The sequence below is a fragment of the Pteronotus mesoamericanus genome, unplaced genomic scaffold, assembly GCF_021234165.1.
Source record: "Pteronotus mesoamericanus isolate MK-2021 breed Mesoamerican mustached bat unplaced genomic scaffold, CSHL_Meso_final scaffold_54, whole genome shotgun sequence".
NCBI classification, from domain to species: Eukaryota; Metazoa; Chordata; class Mammalia; order Chiroptera; family Mormoopidae; genus Pteronotus; species Pteronotus mesoamericanus.
In genome coordinates this window covers 28,925,415-28,944,664 of record NW_026555321.1, presented here as the reverse complement: position 1 = coordinate 28,944,664, position 19,250 = coordinate 28,925,415, and the positions used below count along the sequence as shown (strand labels likewise).

Below are 19,250 nucleotides of genomic sequence, written 5' to 3'. Positions count from 1 at the left end.
GCCCCGGCCTCTCCTCCCGCCCACTAGGACTCAACCTCCTCGCGGGGACCGCCCTCTCCTGCCCGAGCCAATCAGCAGAGCTCCGGGGGCGGAGCCGCAGGCCCCGGCCCTCCTGTCTGGCTACCAATTGGTCAGCAAAGCCGTCGCTCACAAGGTCGCACTCCGTACCCGCCTTCTACCCTCCCCTTCAGGAAAAACGGCGGTTGGGCCTCGGAGGCCAACGGCACACGAGGAGCGGAGGGGCGAGGAGCCGGGGAGTGAGGGAAGGAGGGACTGCAGGGAGGAGGAGGCTAACAAGGAGGAGTAGGGAAGCTCGGCCTAGCCAGAGCCATCTCCATCGAGAACAAAATGGCGGCGCTGGCGAAGGGCCAACTGTGAGGCGGGGCTGCGGCCATTCCCCCTCTGCCCCCACCCTCGCGCCGGCCGGGCCGGTCAGGGGGAGCCCGCTCGCTGCTCCCGGCGCGGGCGGGAATGGGAGGGGAGCGGCCCGGCCCACTATGCAAAGCGTCCGGCGCCGCCGCCCCGTGGCAAAGGTAAAAGGGTCGGGTTCAGCTGCCGCCACAGTGCCTCCATGTCCACGCGCCAGGCCCGCCCCCTCCGCCGCCGGCCCGACCCCGCCCCGGCCCTTTTTCAATTTTACCTCAGGATTTGGCGCCAAAGCAGCCTCGAAGCAGGTCCCGTGTCTGCGGCGGGCGGCCCCCGGCGCGGAGGGCAGGGCGCGGGGAGGCCGGGCTCCCGGCGTTGGCGGATGGCGGGAGCCCCGGGGCCGCAGGCTCGCGGGGCAGCAGACGAGAGAAGAGACGACGAGGTGCAAGCGGGGGCGGGCCCGGGGGCGCCGCCGGGGTCGCGGAGAAGGGGGGGTTTGTTATTGTTTTTGTCAGTGAAAGGTCAGAGTTCGTGACCCCAGTGCCGCTGCCGCCGCCGCCCGCGCGCTGGTAGGAGGAGGGCGAATGTTCTTCTTCCTCTTTCCAGCGCCAGCCTCGCCGCGGTCGTGGGGGGCGGGCGAGCACCCGATTGGCTGAGCCACGCGCGCTCACCGGAACGCCGCGGCTGGCGCTGCTTCCTCCGGCCCCTCGCGGGCCCGGCGGCGGCGGCGGCGGCGCCTGCCGTGGCCGACGCTGACGTCTGTGCTGTCCGCTCTGGAAACGTCGAACCCGGATTCGGTGGGCAGAACCGTCAGACGAAAATAGAATTTAAATGGCGCGGCCGCCACTGTTCTCAGGGTAAAGGGTGGACCAGTCGTTCTAAAAACCTGGGAACGCGGGACACCGTTATTTAGTTGCAAGCCTGCGCCTCCTGGGGCTTCCTGAGCCTAGAGGCTAGGGCGGGGACTCTTGTTCTCGCCTAGACCTTATCTACTACGGCCTCAAGGCGAGCTAAAGCCTCTGTTTGTGTTGGTTGAAGCAGTCACAGCAGAGCGCGAGTAGGTCGGTCGGAAGGGTGTGGTTTATTGGGTGGTTATTGGACTGTTGGGCCCTACTCCGTACAGATGATTTTTTATTTAGGTTTTCAAAGGTCCGAGGATGCTCCCGCCAACTTCTGGTAGTATCAGGTAAAGTGTTGAAACACTCCAAAGACCTATTATTTAAAAATAAAAAAGTAATTGATTTTAGAGAGGGAGAGGGTGAAAAAGGGCCTATTTGTTGTTCCACTTACCATTCATCGGTTTACTCTTGTGTGTGCCCTTACGGGGGATCAAGTCTACAACCTTAGTGTATTGGGAGGATGCTCCATCAACAGAGCTACCAGGCCAGGGCCAAACCTATTATATTTGCTCGTTTAGTGAACGTATCCAAATTTTAAGTTTATGCCTCTTCCCGCAATTTGGAACTAGTAAACAGTATATAGATATAGAAGTATATATCTAAAGCAACTCTTTGCAAAATTGCTTAAATACATAAAGAATATTGCTTCTCTTGATCCTATGACTCTTGGATTGTAGGTTTTCCTTAGATATTTCTCAAGTTATGGTTTTAACTTGCTTTGGAGGGTACAGACCACTTGTTTATCCTAGATACCCTGGAAGTGTTTAGGCTGGACTCTCCTTGATCATCATTCTTTGTCAGCCAAAGATCGCCTGCTAATTGATTTCTCCCCTCTGTTCTTGTTTATTATGAATGAGTGGTCTCTCCAGGATAGATAAGTCAGTCTTTTTTCTTAAACAGCTATTTTGGCTTTTTATCAGGGTGATCCCAACCTTGAGTATTTTGTCCTTAATCTTATATTTCGTTTTGATAGGAATTGCTTTAAACACATTGATTTCTCTCTCTTCCTTGTTCTCATCGTGCCAAGGAAGTAAGTGGGGAAACAGATTTTGTAATGTCATGGTGAACTACATAGACCATGAATCTGGAAGGAGCCTCAAGAGGTAATACTGTCAGCTTCTCCTCTGGCAGGAAGATTTTACAGGAGAGATGGATAAGAGCAAGGGAATCAAGTGTGATAATGGTACATCCTTGTAAACATGAACTGCTTTGCAATGGTGGATTCTTTTTCAAAAATTAAGTTTTTAATGTCAAATATTGCTTCTAGATATAGTATAAAAATTCACATCAATGAATTTTGGTTTTTCTTTTTGCAAACATTACAGTTGTACTAGGTTTTGAAATGAGTATTAAACAATAATTAACGTTTCGATGATGGCTTATAGTTTTTTAAATTTTTTCATGTAATACTCAACAGCTCTGTGAAAAAGGCACTGTCATTTCCACTTTACTGAGGTGCAGGAACTGAGATCCAGATAAGTTAAGCAGCCAGCCCAGTGCCCAAGTACTACCAGTGCATTAAGTGAAACCAGGGCTCTGATCTAGTTTGACATTAAGGTTTATACTATAAGCTATGCTGCATCAGTTTGCCCTACTTGTAATAGAATTGAGTAGATTTTCAATTAAAGGTTAGTTCAGTATTAAAAGTAGTAACAAGGGTTCATAATCTTAACCCGCTTGAATGTTTTTTCTTCCCCTGAAAACAGACACATGTCAACACAGATTGCAAATAATATCAGCAGGTTACAAACCCTTGCAGTACTCCCATAGTGCCATATTTTGCTCCATTTCTTACTAGAAATCTTTCTAGTCAGAACTCTTTAAGTGGCTTTGTAACACTTAATGGATTTTAAAATCATACACAAAATCAAGTTGTATTATACTACCTATACTTTTTTTACTGTCTATTAATAAGAAGTGCCTGTCTACATTTGCATTAACAGTACTTTAACATTGTTTATCAACCTTTAAAATAAAGGGTTCTTGACTGGGGAACTGCCAGGCCCCCCGGGGTTCTGAAGCAGTAAGCTTTGGGTGGGGCCTGACATCAGCACTTCTACTGAGCCTGAACCACTGATCTAATTTCAGAAGTATTAACTGGCAAAACAAAGAAAGAAAAGAAAGAAAAAGGCAAAACCTCTAAAATAATCTTTTAGCCCTGGCTGGGTGCCTCAGTTGCTTGGAGTGCTGGTTTGCACACCAGAAGTTTGCAGGGTTCAGTCCCCCTTTTGGGGTGTGTATGGGAGGCAACTGATTGATGTTTCTCTTTCACATTGATGTTTCTCTCTCCCTCTCCCCTCTCCCTCTCTAAAAATCAATTTTAAAAAAACGATTAAAAACTTTTAAACCTCCGATAATTGTTATTAGCCTTATTTTTTATTATTTTTTAAGAATGTGGACTCTGAACAGACGTAATTGCAGAATACCAGATCACATATTCCATATACTTACATATTATCCTGTTTAATCTTAACAATAATTATGTTGTTTTTATAGCTGAGAAGACTGAAACCTTAAACAGAAGGAGAATGACTTTTCCAAAGTCATATGGCTAGCAGGTGGTGGAACATTTATTAATAGTTATTTCTGTTTATTCTCTTCTGTCCTTGGGGACTTTGAGAGGAAGAACACCTTTTTCTACCCTCCTCCATGATGATGTCAAAGTCAAGCTCTGTCACAGTAGAAGGCTACTTGGAGAGGTCTCAACTTCTATAAAAATGGTCCTTGCTCTTATCAGGAAGAGAAAAGAGATCGATCCTGTGGTGAACTGGTCATAGGGGAGGAGGGACACACTGGAACACTGAAAGTGGAAGTGTGAGTACCAGAGCCCCATCCAGCATGACTATTATTGAGAGTCATATTCCTTTAGTTTCTGACCTGGGGTTTACCCGGCCATGAAAAGGTGTTTCCAAGTTGTACTTGGTTCAAATATCTTGCAGCATGATGTAAAATTAGATTATGTTCTCAAAAAAATGTACCTCCTGGTTTAGGACATGGATTGCTCAGAATAATATTTTCATTTGGGGTTTTTTAATATTTGTTTTTTAAAAATAGCCATTTATTTGACACAAAATGCAAGTGAGTCACTTGAGTTCTTTATGTATAGGCCAAATCTTATCATGTTTCAAAGTACCCACTTGGAACGTACTGTCAATTAAATGAAGATCTAACAGATAGCATTTACCCTTTTGCTTCATAACAAAAAAGGATCTGTAATCATTTTTATGGAGGATTATGTGATGGCTGAAGAGAATGGCGCCTCTGATGAGGGGCAGCTGACTTTGATCAGCAAAGGATGTTTTTATTTTTTAAAGGTCACCTAATTAGGAACTCAGTCTTGAGGCTTGGTAGTTCTTTACTAGCCCAGCACCACCTCAAGAGAGAACTCACTTGGGACTGCTCACACAGTCTACAATGGTGGCATTTCTTGAATTTCTTATTGAAGAGATTATTTCAGCACCACAGCCTATTCACTACTGATGAGGACATGCATCTTAAAGCCAGAGGTTCTCTGGAAAGCTTTTTCTGCATTTTGCTTTGGATTTTGCCCTTCACCTTGGGGAGGGATGGGATGGTACTCTGTAGCTTTTGACCTTCAGGATGCTCTGGGTACACCGTTAGAACTGAGGGTCTAAACATCAAAGCCTTAGGTTTACCCCTCAAATCTGGCCCCTTCCCCACCATTCACTAGTTTAGGTTTCATCTGTCCCACTGCAATAGTTTCCTAACCTGCCACATTTAAAGGGTGCCTCCTCCCTATCCCTTCCCTTCTGTCCTTCCCTCACTTTCTTCTGTTGCCAGAGTGCTCTGAAATAGAACCATTCCTAGCCCTCTTCTATTTATAAAGTTCTTTAATGGTTCTGCATTACTTAGGACTGAAGTGAAAATTCAGATACCTAAGGTGAAAGCTGTGGGGGTAAGGGGGAGGTTAGGAAGCTGATGAAAACACAATTAAGATGTTAAATGGTCGAAGTGACACCTGGAGATCTACCGGCTCAAAGGGGCAGGCTATCAGCACCTGGAATGTGGCCCACAGATAATGTATCCTAGGATTTCTCACGAGAAGCCAGAAACAGATTTGTACATGTGAAATGTCTTGACTTTAAAGTATTGACAATTCACAAATGGTTTTTAAACTATGCAGGCCAAGCAGTGTCTACTGAGCATGGTTCTGGGCCTCAAAAACAGCTTGGGACCTCTGTTCAGATAAAATCCAAACTCATGAGCCAGGACCATTGAAAGTCCTTCACAGTGGGTCTTTTCAGCCACCTTGAGATCAGAGCATTATTCAGTGGTAGTCTTCCAATAAAAATACAGTGAACTCAGTGAGAATTTTGATTCTTTCTATTGGGCATACATTTTCATGTCATAGGGAACTTGGCAGACTAGAAAGAGGAGCCCTTGTCTAGAGACTGAATGCAAAGTGAGCGAGTGTGTGTATGTTGGAGATGGGGGCCTGTTCCTCTAATAGTTGTTGTTTTTTCCAGAGAATAAACTTCCTGTCTCCTGCCAGGGTTGGGGAAGGGCAGACATGTCTGCACAGGGTAGGGTTAGAAGATCTGAGTACTGAGACTGTCTTTAGTCTCACCCTGGCCTTCCTAGACATCTGTGAGCCTCTCCAGGGGTAGGGGTCCTTGTATCTCACTGGCATGCCCCCCTTGCAGGTCCTTTGTTAACTTTTCTGCCAAGTCAGCTGCCACTGTCCATGTATGTCATATCCTCCAAAAATAAACTAACAGTTTTTATACCCTATGCCTCATGTTTTCTTTGCCTTTTAGGTTATATCTTTTTACATTAATTTAAAGGGACATATATCATTTATATATTCATGTAAAAGGACAGTATTGTATTCATTTACTGTCCCTTTAGTAGGTTTTGGGAGGGAGCCAAGAAATGCATGTTTCCTGGTTATCACTGCATATCCAAACTCAAAGGCTTAAAAACCAACAATTTGTATTATTATTTTGCAGTTCTAGGATACTCAGGATGCTCTCGGGGCTTCTCACGGTTGTAGTGAGAGAGTGGCTGGAGCTAGAGTCATCTGAAAAGCTTCCTTGCATATCTAGTTGAGGTAGGCTGGCAGCATGAACACTGACATGTGACCTGGCCTTGCTTATAGCATGGTGGAGTCATTCCAAAATGAATGTCACAAGAGAGCAAAGTGGCATTTTACATACAATCACTTCCTCTGTTTGCTACTTACTGAGCCATCACAAAGGTCTGTCCAGGTTCATGGGGAAGGGATACATACTCCACCACTCAAGAGTATCAAATTCACATTTTAAGAACATGCAGGAGAGGATCTGTTGTGCTGCCAACTTTGACAGAATAGACTCTAGGTTACGTGTGTTGAATTTGTCTTTAAATGGAAGGACTGGAATGGTCTTTCTCAGACTTACAGCTGGCCCTGGCCAGGTGGCTTGGTTGGAGCACCATCCCGTACACCAAAATTTTGTTGATTTAATTCCCAGTCAGGCACATACCTAGGTTGTGGGTTTGATCCCCAGTCGGGGCGCCAACAGGAGGCAACCAATTGATGTTTTTCTCTCTTCCCCTTTCTAAAATCAATAAACATATCCTAGGTAAGAATTTAAAAAAAACAAAACCAAAAACTTAGATCTGTTCTTGTCACCTGTCTATTTTAACACATCTGAAGGTTCCTACAGTCTGTGGACAACTTTAGGATAAGGGCCTCAGCCATGGATGGCCTGGCCTCAAATAGCCTTTCTTGTCTCATCTTTTGAGTTCTACCTGCACTCTTGCAATTCTGAGCTGCCCTGTTCCGTGAATGTGTTCTGTGGTGCCCTACTCATTCTCACACCTCGCTCTGTGCCTCCAGGGCCCTCTTCAACCCTCTTTCTCTGGAAAGCAACCCTCTCATATGTCAAGCCCCAACTGAGAAGTCACCCTCATGAACTCTTTCCTAATCTGCCTCAGACACAATCCATTCACTGTTAACTCCATTCTCTACAACACTTTCTCCTGCTTCTACCACAGAGAAATAGAGCCATTTGTACCTGACTTTTCAGATTGTAAGCTTCTGCAAGTAAATTACCATGAGTCTAGTGCTTACTACTATGCCAAGCCTGGTGTCACTGCTACAGTAGTACCTGAGTTTTGCAGTGTTCCAAAGTCCTTTTTGCATTCTTACAGGCTTACATACACAACATTCAGCCACTTATTTTTCCCTCCTCTTATTCAAACGGATTAATTTCTAGCACCAGGAAATAAAACCCGGGTCATAGTAAACCTTTCTTCCCAGCTAATTGATCCTGGAAATAAATATATATTTCTTGAGGCTCCAGATTTCAACACAAAATTTGACTTCTTCGTAGACGTTTCAGTTATGACTTAGGTAATCATTTCCTTGTATTAGGAAACTCAGTATCAGTCAACTGTATATCAGAGTTTCGATCAGTGGAGTCAGTTGCCAGAATAACTGAAAATTAATAAACCTTTTAGCTCAGGAGTGTGGCGGTGGCAGAGTGGAGAACAACCTTGCTGTCTCACCACATTCCAGATTTGCCATTAGCTGATTGTGGGAACTTTTGAGAGGAGATCCAACTCCTCAGTCTGTTTGCTCCAAGGTCAGTTGAGGCTGCACCACCTACCAGAGTGGGTGAATGCAAAAAGGAAGCATGGGGAAGCAATTCTGCAAGGGAAACAAAGGCTACTGAACCACAAAGTTCAAAACTGTTGACTGAGGCCCTGAATTGAACATCTTAATTATGTAGATAAGAAACTTTGGATGTTTAATGCACAATGTTAAACTCATTAAAAATTTTGAAGTGTGCTATTTAGCAGATATTTCATCTGTTGTGATTTTTCTCCCAAAGAGAGAATTTGTTAAGAAACACTATGTTATATCCTTTATTAGAAGTTTTATCCCCATGGTTTTCCTAAATAGGAAAAAGATTTATCTCTTAAAAAATTTCAAAAACAAAGCTTAACATTGTCAAGGGACATACCTAGGAAAAGAAAATCTTTTTTAAAAAAAAAGTTATTTAAAAGGCTGTTTTCCTCACTTCTTTTTGTCAGGAGGAGATATGTTTCTGATCCTGCGTAGGAAGGAATGGCCCCATAGGATGAGATAATGACAGCTTGATTATTGTAAAAATGGAAAATCTTTGTGGAGTAGGGTGAAAGGTTGACACTTAAATTAGTCAAATTGCTATAGTGAAAATTAATGGTCGTTTTTCATCTTGCCCCATTAAGTAAGATTCAGGGTCACACTGATATTGTAGCTGTATCTTTAAATGAGCTATCTAGTCTATGCCTATAACTTTCGTATTTTACATATTGGAATAATCGAATCTTGTGCGTTGGGACATAGCCAATTACTGTGGAGATCAAGAGGTAATTTATTTTCTCATGTATGCTCTCACAGTAGGATAGCTCAATTACACATTCATGAATTCTAGTGTGATATTGTTAGGGGTTAAGTACCAGCCACTGGATTTGAAGGGCCAGAGTTTTACTGGAGATGGCAATGCTTTTAAATCCTGATCTGCTCGTATCTGTTATTTAAGAGGAGTTCTATGTGACTTACACCTTACATTTTCCCACAAGACAGATTTTTGGATACAGCTGTTAGTGAAGGTATTAGACACTTCCCTCTGAGTCCAACTTCGGAGAAAATGTAAATTGCACCTTTGAAGGCAGGATCCCAATTTTGGAGAGACCTTGAGGTCATTTAGGGCAGTTTGCATTTGAGTAGGGCATCTTTATATAAACCAGAGTAGTAGTCATGGTTTATATAAAGCACTAACATGCTATTAGGGATTCTGGCATAAAACATGTTATTTTTTAAATTTATTTTTAATATGTCTTGATTTTAGAGAGAAAAAGGGAGAGAGAGAAACATCAATGTGAGAGAGAAACATTGATATGAAAGAGAAATATCAATTGGCTGTCTCCCGTATGTACCCCAAATAGGGATTGAACCCGAACCTAGGTATGTGCCCTGATCAGGAATCGAATCCCCAACCTTTTGAGGTATAGGATGGTGCTCCAACCAACTGAGCCACACTGCCCAAGGCATATTATTTTAAAGCTCCATAATATTTGCAACTCTCAGCTACTGGAGATTTTGTAATTTACATATACTTATAATAGGGTTTTCCCTAATTACTACGGTGTCTATTTCCTTATCAAAATGTGTATCTTTACTATGAATTTTATACTTTTTCACCTTTGTAATATTTTTGAAGCATTCAAAAAATAAAACTGGAAATAATATTACATTTGAATGTGACAAAGTCTTTTGTTTGGGATTATTATGTGTCTAACTGCAACTTTAAGCCCTTTATTTTTTTCTTTTTTATTTTTTTAATCTTCTATTTATTGTTCTTAGAGAAAAAGGAAAGCAGGAACAGAGCAAGACATCTGTTGTTCCACTTATTTATGTATTCATTGGTTGCTTCTTGTATGTGCCCTGATTGGAGATTGAACCCACAACCTTGGCATATCAGGATGATGCTCTAACCAACTGAACTACCCAGCCAGGGCCTCTTTAGTTTTTTTCTTACCTGGTACTCTTTTTCTTTTCAATTTTATTTCTTTATTTTGAGAGAAAGGGGGAAGGAGGGAAAAAGAGAGAGAAAGAAACATCAATGTGTGGTTGCCTCTCATGTGCCCTGCACCGGGGACCTGGCCTGCAACCCAGGCATTTGCCCTGACTGGGAATCGAATCGGTGACCCTTTGGTTCACAGGCTGGTGCTCAATCCACTGAGCCACACCAGCTAGGGTTAACATGATACTCTTAGTTTAAAAATTTTGACCACAATCTGTAAGTATAAATACATTTTACAATCAACAGTCAGTATATCATATGTATATACATATATGATTGAAACAAAGATGTCATGAAGTAGTCCTTAAGGACAATGGATATATTTTGTTGTACTGTGCTCCCTTCTCTGTTGGGGTGGGAGATTGGTTGTGACCCATTATGTTGATTTCATAACCCACTCCCATAACTTCAAAAAACAAGGCTAAAAAACTTGTTTAGGATGATTTTTTCTATTTTTGGTGCTTTCTTAATACAGATTTTCTTTCGCCCCTGGGGAAGCGCTGCCTCTGTACACTGAGCTCTGTCATAACGGCATTCTTGAAACATGATCAAAGTAGAGAATGAGGCATGTTGTCAACACAGAATGCCTTTTCCTGTAAGACACCATCAGGTTATCCATACAAGGAAGAGATTGAGATCATGTAGAGAACTACTTCTGGAGAATCTCTATGATCACCAGGGAGGACATCACAAGGGTAGCCACATGGTCATTAACCTTCTCCAGAGAACAGTTCTCTGGAAGGGGATGTTTTACTGGCTGGGCACCACCATTGTGGGAGTCCTGTGTCTCACTTACACTGTTTTTCCCCTCAAATAGTCACTACTTTGGCCATGTATTTCTCCTTAGAATGTTTGGCCTAGTGTTGAATTCCAAGAGGTGTTTGCCAGCTCTCATGCCTATGTCATTTCAGACACTCTTGGGTCTTACTTTTCTTGTGCCAAGGATCTGAATATACACTGCAGATATACCCTGTAAATTGGCACTTCTACCACAGGCAGTCTGGCAAGAAGTTGAGATGATTGCCCAGGACTGAGCTAAATTTTTACCCTTATTCAGGGTGCCGCTGCTGAGCTACCACCTCCTCTATGAAACCTTCCTAGATGCTCCCAACCCAATAACCAGTCTGCTGATTACAATCTCTTGAGGCACTTGCAGACACTATAGATGCTTGGGCCCCACCCAGGACCTACCAAGCGGAGGATCCCAGGAGGAGAGGTATGGGCCACAGGAGGAACTGAATTTGGCTTGGGGGTGGCTGTCTCAGGCCACGGACCGGGGTTTGAATCTACACAGCAGTCCCCATGGACCAGCTCTCCCTCCAGCTGTTCCTCTCCACTTCCCCATCAGTCTGACTGCCAGGGGCCTTGGTAGAGGTGTTGAGGTTCTGGTTGCAGAATGTTGTAAATTTGTGGTCTCACCCCAGACACACTGCTCTGGCTTCACATAGCTAACAGGCTCCAGGCTGTGCATTGCTTGCATTAGCTGGATTTCATTTCTGAAAATATTCCCCCTCTTTCGGGGATGCAATCCCCACCCCCCTGGGGTGCAGGGTACAGAGGTGTTCTGTGAACACCTGCTCTCTTCCTTTTGGAACTGGTGTGGCAAGGGTATGATGGCTTTCTTCCCAAAATGAGACTTCTTGTCAACTCTCATAGAACATGTTAATTATAACCTTTGGGCTTGTCTTTTCACCAGACAGTGCAAATTCTTAAAGGGTTTGAGAATAGTAAGTAATTGATCTATTTTTAGGTTACTGTTTATAAATGCACCTTAGAAAATCTGATACGTTCCTTTATGTGAGAAAAATGTGCTGAATCTCCGAAGTCACCTTAAAAATCCTCCATAGTTGAGTGTTCATCCTAGCATGTCAATAGTTAAATAACACTAGGAGCATATATTTAAATTTTTTTAAAGCCTGTGTACTTTGGGTTTTAAATATCCAGATTCTCATCTGCAGTTGGAGTAAATCTTACGCATATAATTGCAGAAAGAAAGAACTGTATTCATTGTTACAGTTAGTTTATTATTTCAATAAATAATGTTAGATTATGTGCATGGATTGTATATAAGTGATAACATTTAATAATTTTGCTTAGACTTAACATTGTTTGTTATAACTTTGGAGAAAAAGGTCCTACTGCTTGGTCCTCTGCAGTCAGAGATTTGTGTCGATTTTAGGAGAGAATTTGCAATGCAGGTGTTAGGAAATCACACAGAATCAGCTCACACATATTCAAGAGAAGCATTACAATGAAGCAGTGGGCTTTGCCAATTATGAGTGTGTAACTCTGGGTAAGTGACCTAATGTTTAACCCCCAGTTTCCTCTTCTGTAAAATGGGAATATTAATAGAACTCACCTCAGAAGGTCCTGGGGAGAATTAAATGAAGTAACAGGGTTAGGGTGCTTAAAGCACTTCACACAGAGATGCTATTATTTCTTGCCAATAATCACACCAAGGTCGTCTAGGAACCCATGAAAAGTTGGTGCTGTTTGGCGGCTGATTTGACAGTTGTGTTTGATTAGGGGCTTAAAAGATCAATAACATCAAACCAGCCTCCCCAATACCACTTACAGTAATATTTAGCAAACATATATAGTAGATGCCAAAATAATTGCCCTGTAAGTTATTCTATCACTGGAATAATCCCCCAAATCAGTGATAAGGCATAGCCCTTTCACTATGCTAATCTAAACCATAGTCTTCTTTTCAGAAGGGTGGACATTATGGGTGAATCCCTAGCAGCCATCCTACCTCCACTGCCCAGCTTACCTTGTCTGTGCTGGTCATGGGACCCCTTCCCAGTCAGTGACTGTCTCAGAAGAGGGCAGACATAAGTGTCCTGAAGCAGTGTAGAGGGCCTGCTGGGTGCTTCTAAGAAAAAGCTAGCTACAGTAAACTAAACTCTTCCTCCATGGTGGCTGTGATGAGCAAGCCTGTAGCCCCAAGCATCAGTGGTAGTGACCAGTCAGCCTCCTGGGAACCAGCTCTGGTTTTCACCAGTCCTGACAGTGGAGAGGTCAGAGAAACCTAAAGAGCTTGGTTCTTGGGGATACTCTCTAACCCTGAACCTGCCCAACTAATTGTTTAAATCAATTTGAGGTTGGTTTCCTTTTATACTTGCTCTTGAAAATGGAGAACTGACTGTTTAATTCATGGAAGCACAGAAGCTGCAAATCACAGGCAGAATCAATTCACAGAATATTCTGGCATGTTGTTACTTTGCCCTGTAGCAGAAAAAAACTTGCGTTGCAGCCTAGTCCTATCATTCCCTGGCCCAGGTGGCCTCAGTCTCCATTTAAGGTTCCACTGTTTGGTGATGACATTTACATTGTCAATCAAATGAAGGGCTGAACGAGATGAAGAAAGGACTCTAACTGTATCATCCTTTGGTGGCTATACATGGGTTGTCAGGGTCCTTGACACTGGTTTGCATGGTGCATGCCCAAAGGTCAACCTAAGTATCAGCCCCTCACTCCACACCTGCACACAGGACTAGGTGACATCAAAGGGAGAATGAGTGGTCAGTCTGTCAGCCTGACCGGAACAATTCAGAGCATATTTCTGATGTGGAAAAGAATTATTAGGACCCAGGAACTTCATCGATATCCTTAGACACTAGTGTATTTCTAGTGTGCTTTGTATTAGTAATGATGAACAGAATTCTTCCTACTAAGACTAATTTGGGCTGGAAAGACAGTCTACAGGGAAGGTGTGAAGCCAGCATAATGTAAGTGCTGCCAGCTTTCAATAAAACCCTGAGTTTTACAAAATTTTACTCAATCTGAGAAGCAGGCGGAGGCTAGCCCTGCAGAGGTCTCTTCTCCTGATCCGCATGTGAAGAGCTCAGGGAGAGGTCACTGAAAGCAAACAGGGAAGAAAACATATGATGAAGGAAGGAGTTCACACTGCCCACCGCAGGCCTGGTTTCTCTCTCTTGCCATTTTCAAGGATAAGAAGGAAGGCCTTTTTTGCATGTTGTCTTCATTTTGTATTGTCACAGAGCAGGGCCCATGATTATATTTTCACTTCGTATAGCAATGCCACGCCTTTCCCCACAGGTTTATGGTCTTCAGTCCACTTTCACATGCAGTTTACATTTGATCCCCTGAACTCTTTGGGAAGCTGGAGTGGTCCTCCCTGTGACAGCTGAAGACACCAAAGCTCAGGGCTTCTGAAGTGAGTGACTTGCTCAGGGCCTGAGTTCTAATTTTGAAACCACAAGCTTGGCAGAATACAGCTTCCTCCCAAGAAACAAAGCCTTTGCTGGAGGCACAGAGTGAAGGGGCTGCTCTGTGCTCAGGGGGCAGAGGCAAAGCAGACTGCATGGGGGCCTCAGGCAGCTGTCAAAGCTGGCCATTTTTCCAGCCTCTGGGCCCAGTGGGAAGGCATGCCCTTGGGCCGGTTGGGCGGGCCCCATGGGGAGCCAGGTGACAAGGACATGTAAAACTGGCTGGAAGGAAGAGAAGGACAAGAAAGGGACAAGGTATGAAGTTGGCCAGGAGAAATTGGCTGAAAAGAGTACACAAAGACCCACGGAAAGGACAGGTGAAACAGTCGTGTCCTTGTCTAGTTACACGAGCTATGGAGGATCTTGGTGGCCCCTGACACCTCTACAAAACACATTGAGTATATTTGATCACCCAGGTACTTTTATTAGGGTAACTATTCACTGAGAAATAAAAGCCCTATTACCTCTTCTTTACAGAGTATCAGAAATAGGATGTTATGTGGTAAAAGACGCCATATTCAACTCCAGACACAACTCTACCTGGAGTATAGAAACTGACGATGGGTGGGGTGGCACACAGCAGGTTGGGAAAACTTCCACTGCCTGGTGCTGAAGTCCTGCTGTGCTTTTTAAAGCTCAGAGAGCCTAAAAGCCCCATTTAAATATGTCTGATGAAAATGATTCCATTGGTATTAAGCCCTCAAAAATTAATAAAAGACCTATCTAATCACTTAGAATCATTACATATTTAATACAAACATTTTAAAAGAACTGTCAACTAGAAAAAAATTTCCCCTAAAAAATATTTAATGTAAATAACTCCTTGAGATGATGCTTTTTACAAAAGGGTTGTCAGCAAAGGCCTTTTTTTAGGAGATGGGCAGCAGGAGGATGGGGACAAGACATCAGAAAATGATACGACTTTTTTATTTTGATGATGCTAACAAGGAATCCCACCCGTCCTCCACTCCTCCAATTTGCTTTATGTAAAAATACTTCCAGCATAATGAGCAGCAGTCATCAGCGGGAGGTGACTGAGCCCCAGGCACCTAAAGTATCTTCAAGCCACTGCTTCTGTGCTCCCTCACTGTGTCCAAAGCCACTGGCCAAGACCACAAATTCACCTGCTGATCCTATCTTGTTTTCTCTCTTTTTATCTCAGGGTTTTGGTAATACATCAAGGGTTACTGTGTCGAAAATAACAGGTTTTCATAAACATAATGCTGTCGGCTCGTGTGGGGTAAAACTCAGGAAGGCACACAATAAATTAAAGCAGACCCTGTCTCTTTGGAGGGTTTGCAGTGACCTCTGGGGCAAGGGCCGAATCTGCCAGCAGCCGAGCTTCCAGCACTGGTGTAGTGATGAGGACTCTGTGGGATGGAGGGAGTCCTTCCTTTAAGAAGTAGTCATGTCAGCATACAGGTTGCAGGATCAAAAGGAGGAGGAAATCCTTGCCTTCCTATCCAGTGCTGTGCGCTGTCCGTAGTAGGGAGGACCCTCCCACCAAGTGTCACCACAGCCAGGTTTGCGTAAGACAATTTTCTGTACACTTCCGTTGCGTACTGGTGGCAGATTAGTCCACAGGACTCTTATCTGATATTTACTTAAGTAAATCACTTGGAAACAAGATTGGAGGTTGTAGCTCAGTAAAACAATAAAGTGCTTTTGATGAGAGTAGTAGGTGTTATTAACTGGTTGTTTCTTGTTTCACCTGAGGCACCGAAATCAACAATATGAAAGGTGACAATGTTAACTAGGAATAAAAATTGAAAAAGCGTGCTTCTACTACAAAGCCTGCATTTCTAAAATGTACTTTTCTACGGTTTCCATGTCTTCATGTAACTGAATTTTAGCTCACTGCTGGGTAAGGAAATAGTTTATGCCAGGGTGGGGCAGGGTGGCAAACACGAAGACAGAAAAGGAACTGTCCATAAATATCCCTTAAGGGCTCCACTTGTGAAGGTGTGAGTGAGTGGGTTCCAGCAGGAAAGGTCAGGCCCTCATGCTGAATCCAGTGTGTGTTCAGATGAGTGGAGACACAGATTGGCTTCTGGAAGGGTTCACATATCAACCTAAGAGTTTGTTATGAGTCCACATGCTTGATAACTGCTATAACACACTTGCATCTTCCATGGCCTCGATCCACCTGTAAAACAAAAGAGAGGGGACACTTGGTGTCGTGACTGTGCCTGTGACCCTGGTCACTGAACCTATAAGTGACTAGATTATTACTAGCCTAAGACCAGGGACCACATCATATTCACACTTGTTTCTCCAGCATTTAGCAAATGGCCTAGAACACAGTACAAATATTTGCTGAATGAATGCATACCTGTGTGAATAAATCATCATCTTTAAAAATTTCACAACTAAGAATAGGCAGTTCTGCTATTTTACTGTGGCCCAAAGGGACTTGATGGGATAGGATGGCTAGAGGAGAACAGAAACCAAAGCCCCAAATAACAACTTGTTTCCTTCTGAAAGTACAGGACTAGTTGTTTTAGTACCTCTGAGCTGAACTGGTATCTTCTGCTTTGAAGCTATAAAATAGGGTTTTCTTGTGGTAAAGGTGAAAAACAGGTCCTACTTCGCTGCTGCCCTCTTCCTTTTCTGGGGCAATGGTGAACCCCAGCAGAGGCATACTTTCCATGGCCACTGTATCCTACAGAGGACAGAAGAAAATACTGATATCAAACATGGCACTATACACAGTCAACAGCTTAGCATTCACTGATACCTCCATCTGGAGGTACATGACGAGCCCTTCTGTGGGGACACGCTTTGGACACAGTGAAATAACCACACACATATCCTTCAACCCCACTGACTGCCAGGACCAGGCATGAGAAGGAAATTTATCATTTTCTGACAGCCTATTAGGGTCCAGGCATTTGCATCTTCACGTTATCTTGTTTAATATTGATAGCAATAATAGAAAACATCACCCTCATTCTAAGAAGAAACTGAAGTTCAGAGACAGTAAATTTTTGAAGACCACACAGCAAGTAAGGGGCAGAGCCAGAATTTGGACTTATGATCAGCTTCTAATCCCACATTCTTTTCACTGATCCAATTAGTCAGTGACTCAGCTAGTTTTCTAGAGTTACTTTTTTTTTTTTTAACCCTTACCCAAGGACATTTTCATTTGCTTTTTTAGAGACAGACACTGTTGGGGGGGTTATAAACTGGTACACTATTTTGGAAAAAGGTCTGGTTATTTCTTATAAACTAAACACATATGTTTCTATGATCAAGGAATTCCAAGTCTAGGTATTTACCCAAGGTGAAATAAAAATGTATTTTCACACAAGAACCTATATGCAAAAATTTGAAGTGGCTTTATTAGTAATTACCACAAACTGGAAACAACCCAAATGTCCTTCAACTGGTAAATGGATAAACTGGTGTATTTACAAAATGGAATACCTATTGATACATGTGAAGTGACTGAATTTCAAAAACATCATGCTGAGTGGAAGCAGTCACATGTGATTCCACTCATATGAAGATCTAAGAGGCAAAACTAATCTACGGTGGAAAAAAATCAGAAAGGTGTGTTGCCTCTGGGACAGGAGTGTGGTGAGAACTTACAGGTGCATGATCAAAATTTTTGTGCACTTCATTTCACATAAAAGATTTATGCATCTTTTTTTCTTTTGAGGTAGTTTTCACATAAACTACCTCAAAAGAAAAAAAGATGCATAAATACTGAACTCTTAGGGGGAAGTATACTTTGAAAAGCGTCAAAAAATAAGACAGAAGAGGGATGAGTAAACAGATACTTGATCAAGGAAGTATAGTAAAATGTTAATTGTATGATCTAGTTCATGAATATATAACAGTTCACTGAAAATTCTTTCAACATAACTTTCTTTGAGATTTTTATAATAATAAATATATTAACTAAATAATAAAATGTTAGAAAAAAGAAAAAAGATTTCTTTATATTTCTGACAGTCACTTTCTCCCAGGACTATTACTGAATAGCAAGTTGCATTAGCTTTGGTCAGCTCAGGTACATGACGTGTTCACGGTAATATAGACAGTGACCACTGGCTACCCACATTATCAAGCCTTTTTTCTTTTATGGAATTTAAAGCTGGTCCTATCACTAGAATATGCTTACTGAGAAATTGTACAAGTTCCTCTCTCTGGAAGAAACTATTTTGGAAGCATATTTAAATTAAATTCTCTTTTAAAATCAACTTACGCTGTCACTTCCAAGACAACCTAAAGACTTTGGGTTTTCCATTCTCAGGACTCACCTCTCTTTGGTGGTTATTTAATTATCACTAGCTTTTGTTCATCTAAGCCAGAATTTCTTCCTAATGTGTGTTCTGTGTGACAAGAGTTTATGTGATGCCCCATGAGGAATGGCCTATGGTCAGGCCAGGTTGGGAAATCTCCACAGCTTAGAGATCTACAACATGGTTTTGTATATGAGAGATTCTGAGAAGTGTGACTGTGAAGAAGTCCCACTCAGTGTCTACTCAGGGTTCCCTTAAAACCCTATTTTTAGAGAATCCCCGCGGTGAACTGTGGAATGCCTGCTCAGGAAGATGCTGCCCTGGGCTGCATAAGGATAGTACATCACATTTCAGTTTGTTCTGGAAAGATTGGAATTCTTCCCAGCATAAATCATCCCACTTATTTATGTGTGAGCAAAGGAGCACCTTGAGGAGGGCTCGACTCACAGAGCTCCTGAGTCACTCAGGTCCATCGTGAGTCCCCTCTGTATGTCTGTGTCGCTGCTGGCCTCTGGAACCCCTGAGGACAAGGCTGACTGAAGCCCTCACAGCTGTGAGTCTTTTGTGAGGGAAGCTTTATGTCCTGAAGAAGGAAGTTGTTTTTGCTCACTCGCCACCCATGGTCAGGGGAAAGGGCCAGCCCTGTGCTCTGTGCACATCCTCATGGGATGAGGTACCCACCCTCTGCAGCTGGGCAGGGTACACTGAAGTTCTGTTTTCAAAGCACGTTTATTTGGCCTGTGGAAGCCACCACATGGTGGGGCCTGGACATGGAAATCTTTCACATTATCCTACTGTCTCAGCCTGGGTCAGGACCAGACAGCCCCTTGCTGTAGAAGCACAGCCCACACTTGTCTACTCCAGTAGGAGGCTTGATTTCCAAGGCCTTCTCTCCCATATTTTAGAAGATGTAAGGTGTTCTATAAAAATATA

At 43.1% G+C, this 19,250-nt stretch overlaps 2 protein-coding genes across 3 annotated transcripts in view; both read right to left on the bottom strand.

The window, feature by feature from the left end:
- Window positions 1-855, bottom strand: part of NR2C2 (nuclear receptor subfamily 2 group C member 2) — a 92,479-nt gene extending 91,624 nt beyond the window's left edge. Inside the window, exon 1 of one of the 2 annotated variants that reach the window (XM_054595200.1) lies at window positions 641-855. The gene's annotated coding sequence lies outside the window, so the exon portion shown is untranslated. The remainder of the gene's footprint in view (window positions 1-640) is intronic. The other variant, XM_054595198.1, reaches the window with a different exon arrangement.
- A 14,191-nt stretch (window positions 856-15,046) lies between these two features.
- Window positions 15,047-19,250, bottom strand: part of FGD5 (FYVE, RhoGEF and PH domain containing 5) — a 109,577-nt gene continuing 105,373 nt past the window's right edge. The window contains exons 20-21 of the mRNA XM_054595205.1: window positions 16,578-16,732; window positions 15,047-16,216 (exon numbers count right to left, since the gene is read on the bottom strand). Coding sequence (XP_054451180.1) covers window positions 16,180-16,216; window positions 16,578-16,732 — 192 coding nt within the window. The 3' untranslated portion in view covers window positions 15,047-16,179. The remainder of the gene's footprint in view (window positions 16,217-16,577; window positions 16,733-19,250) is intronic.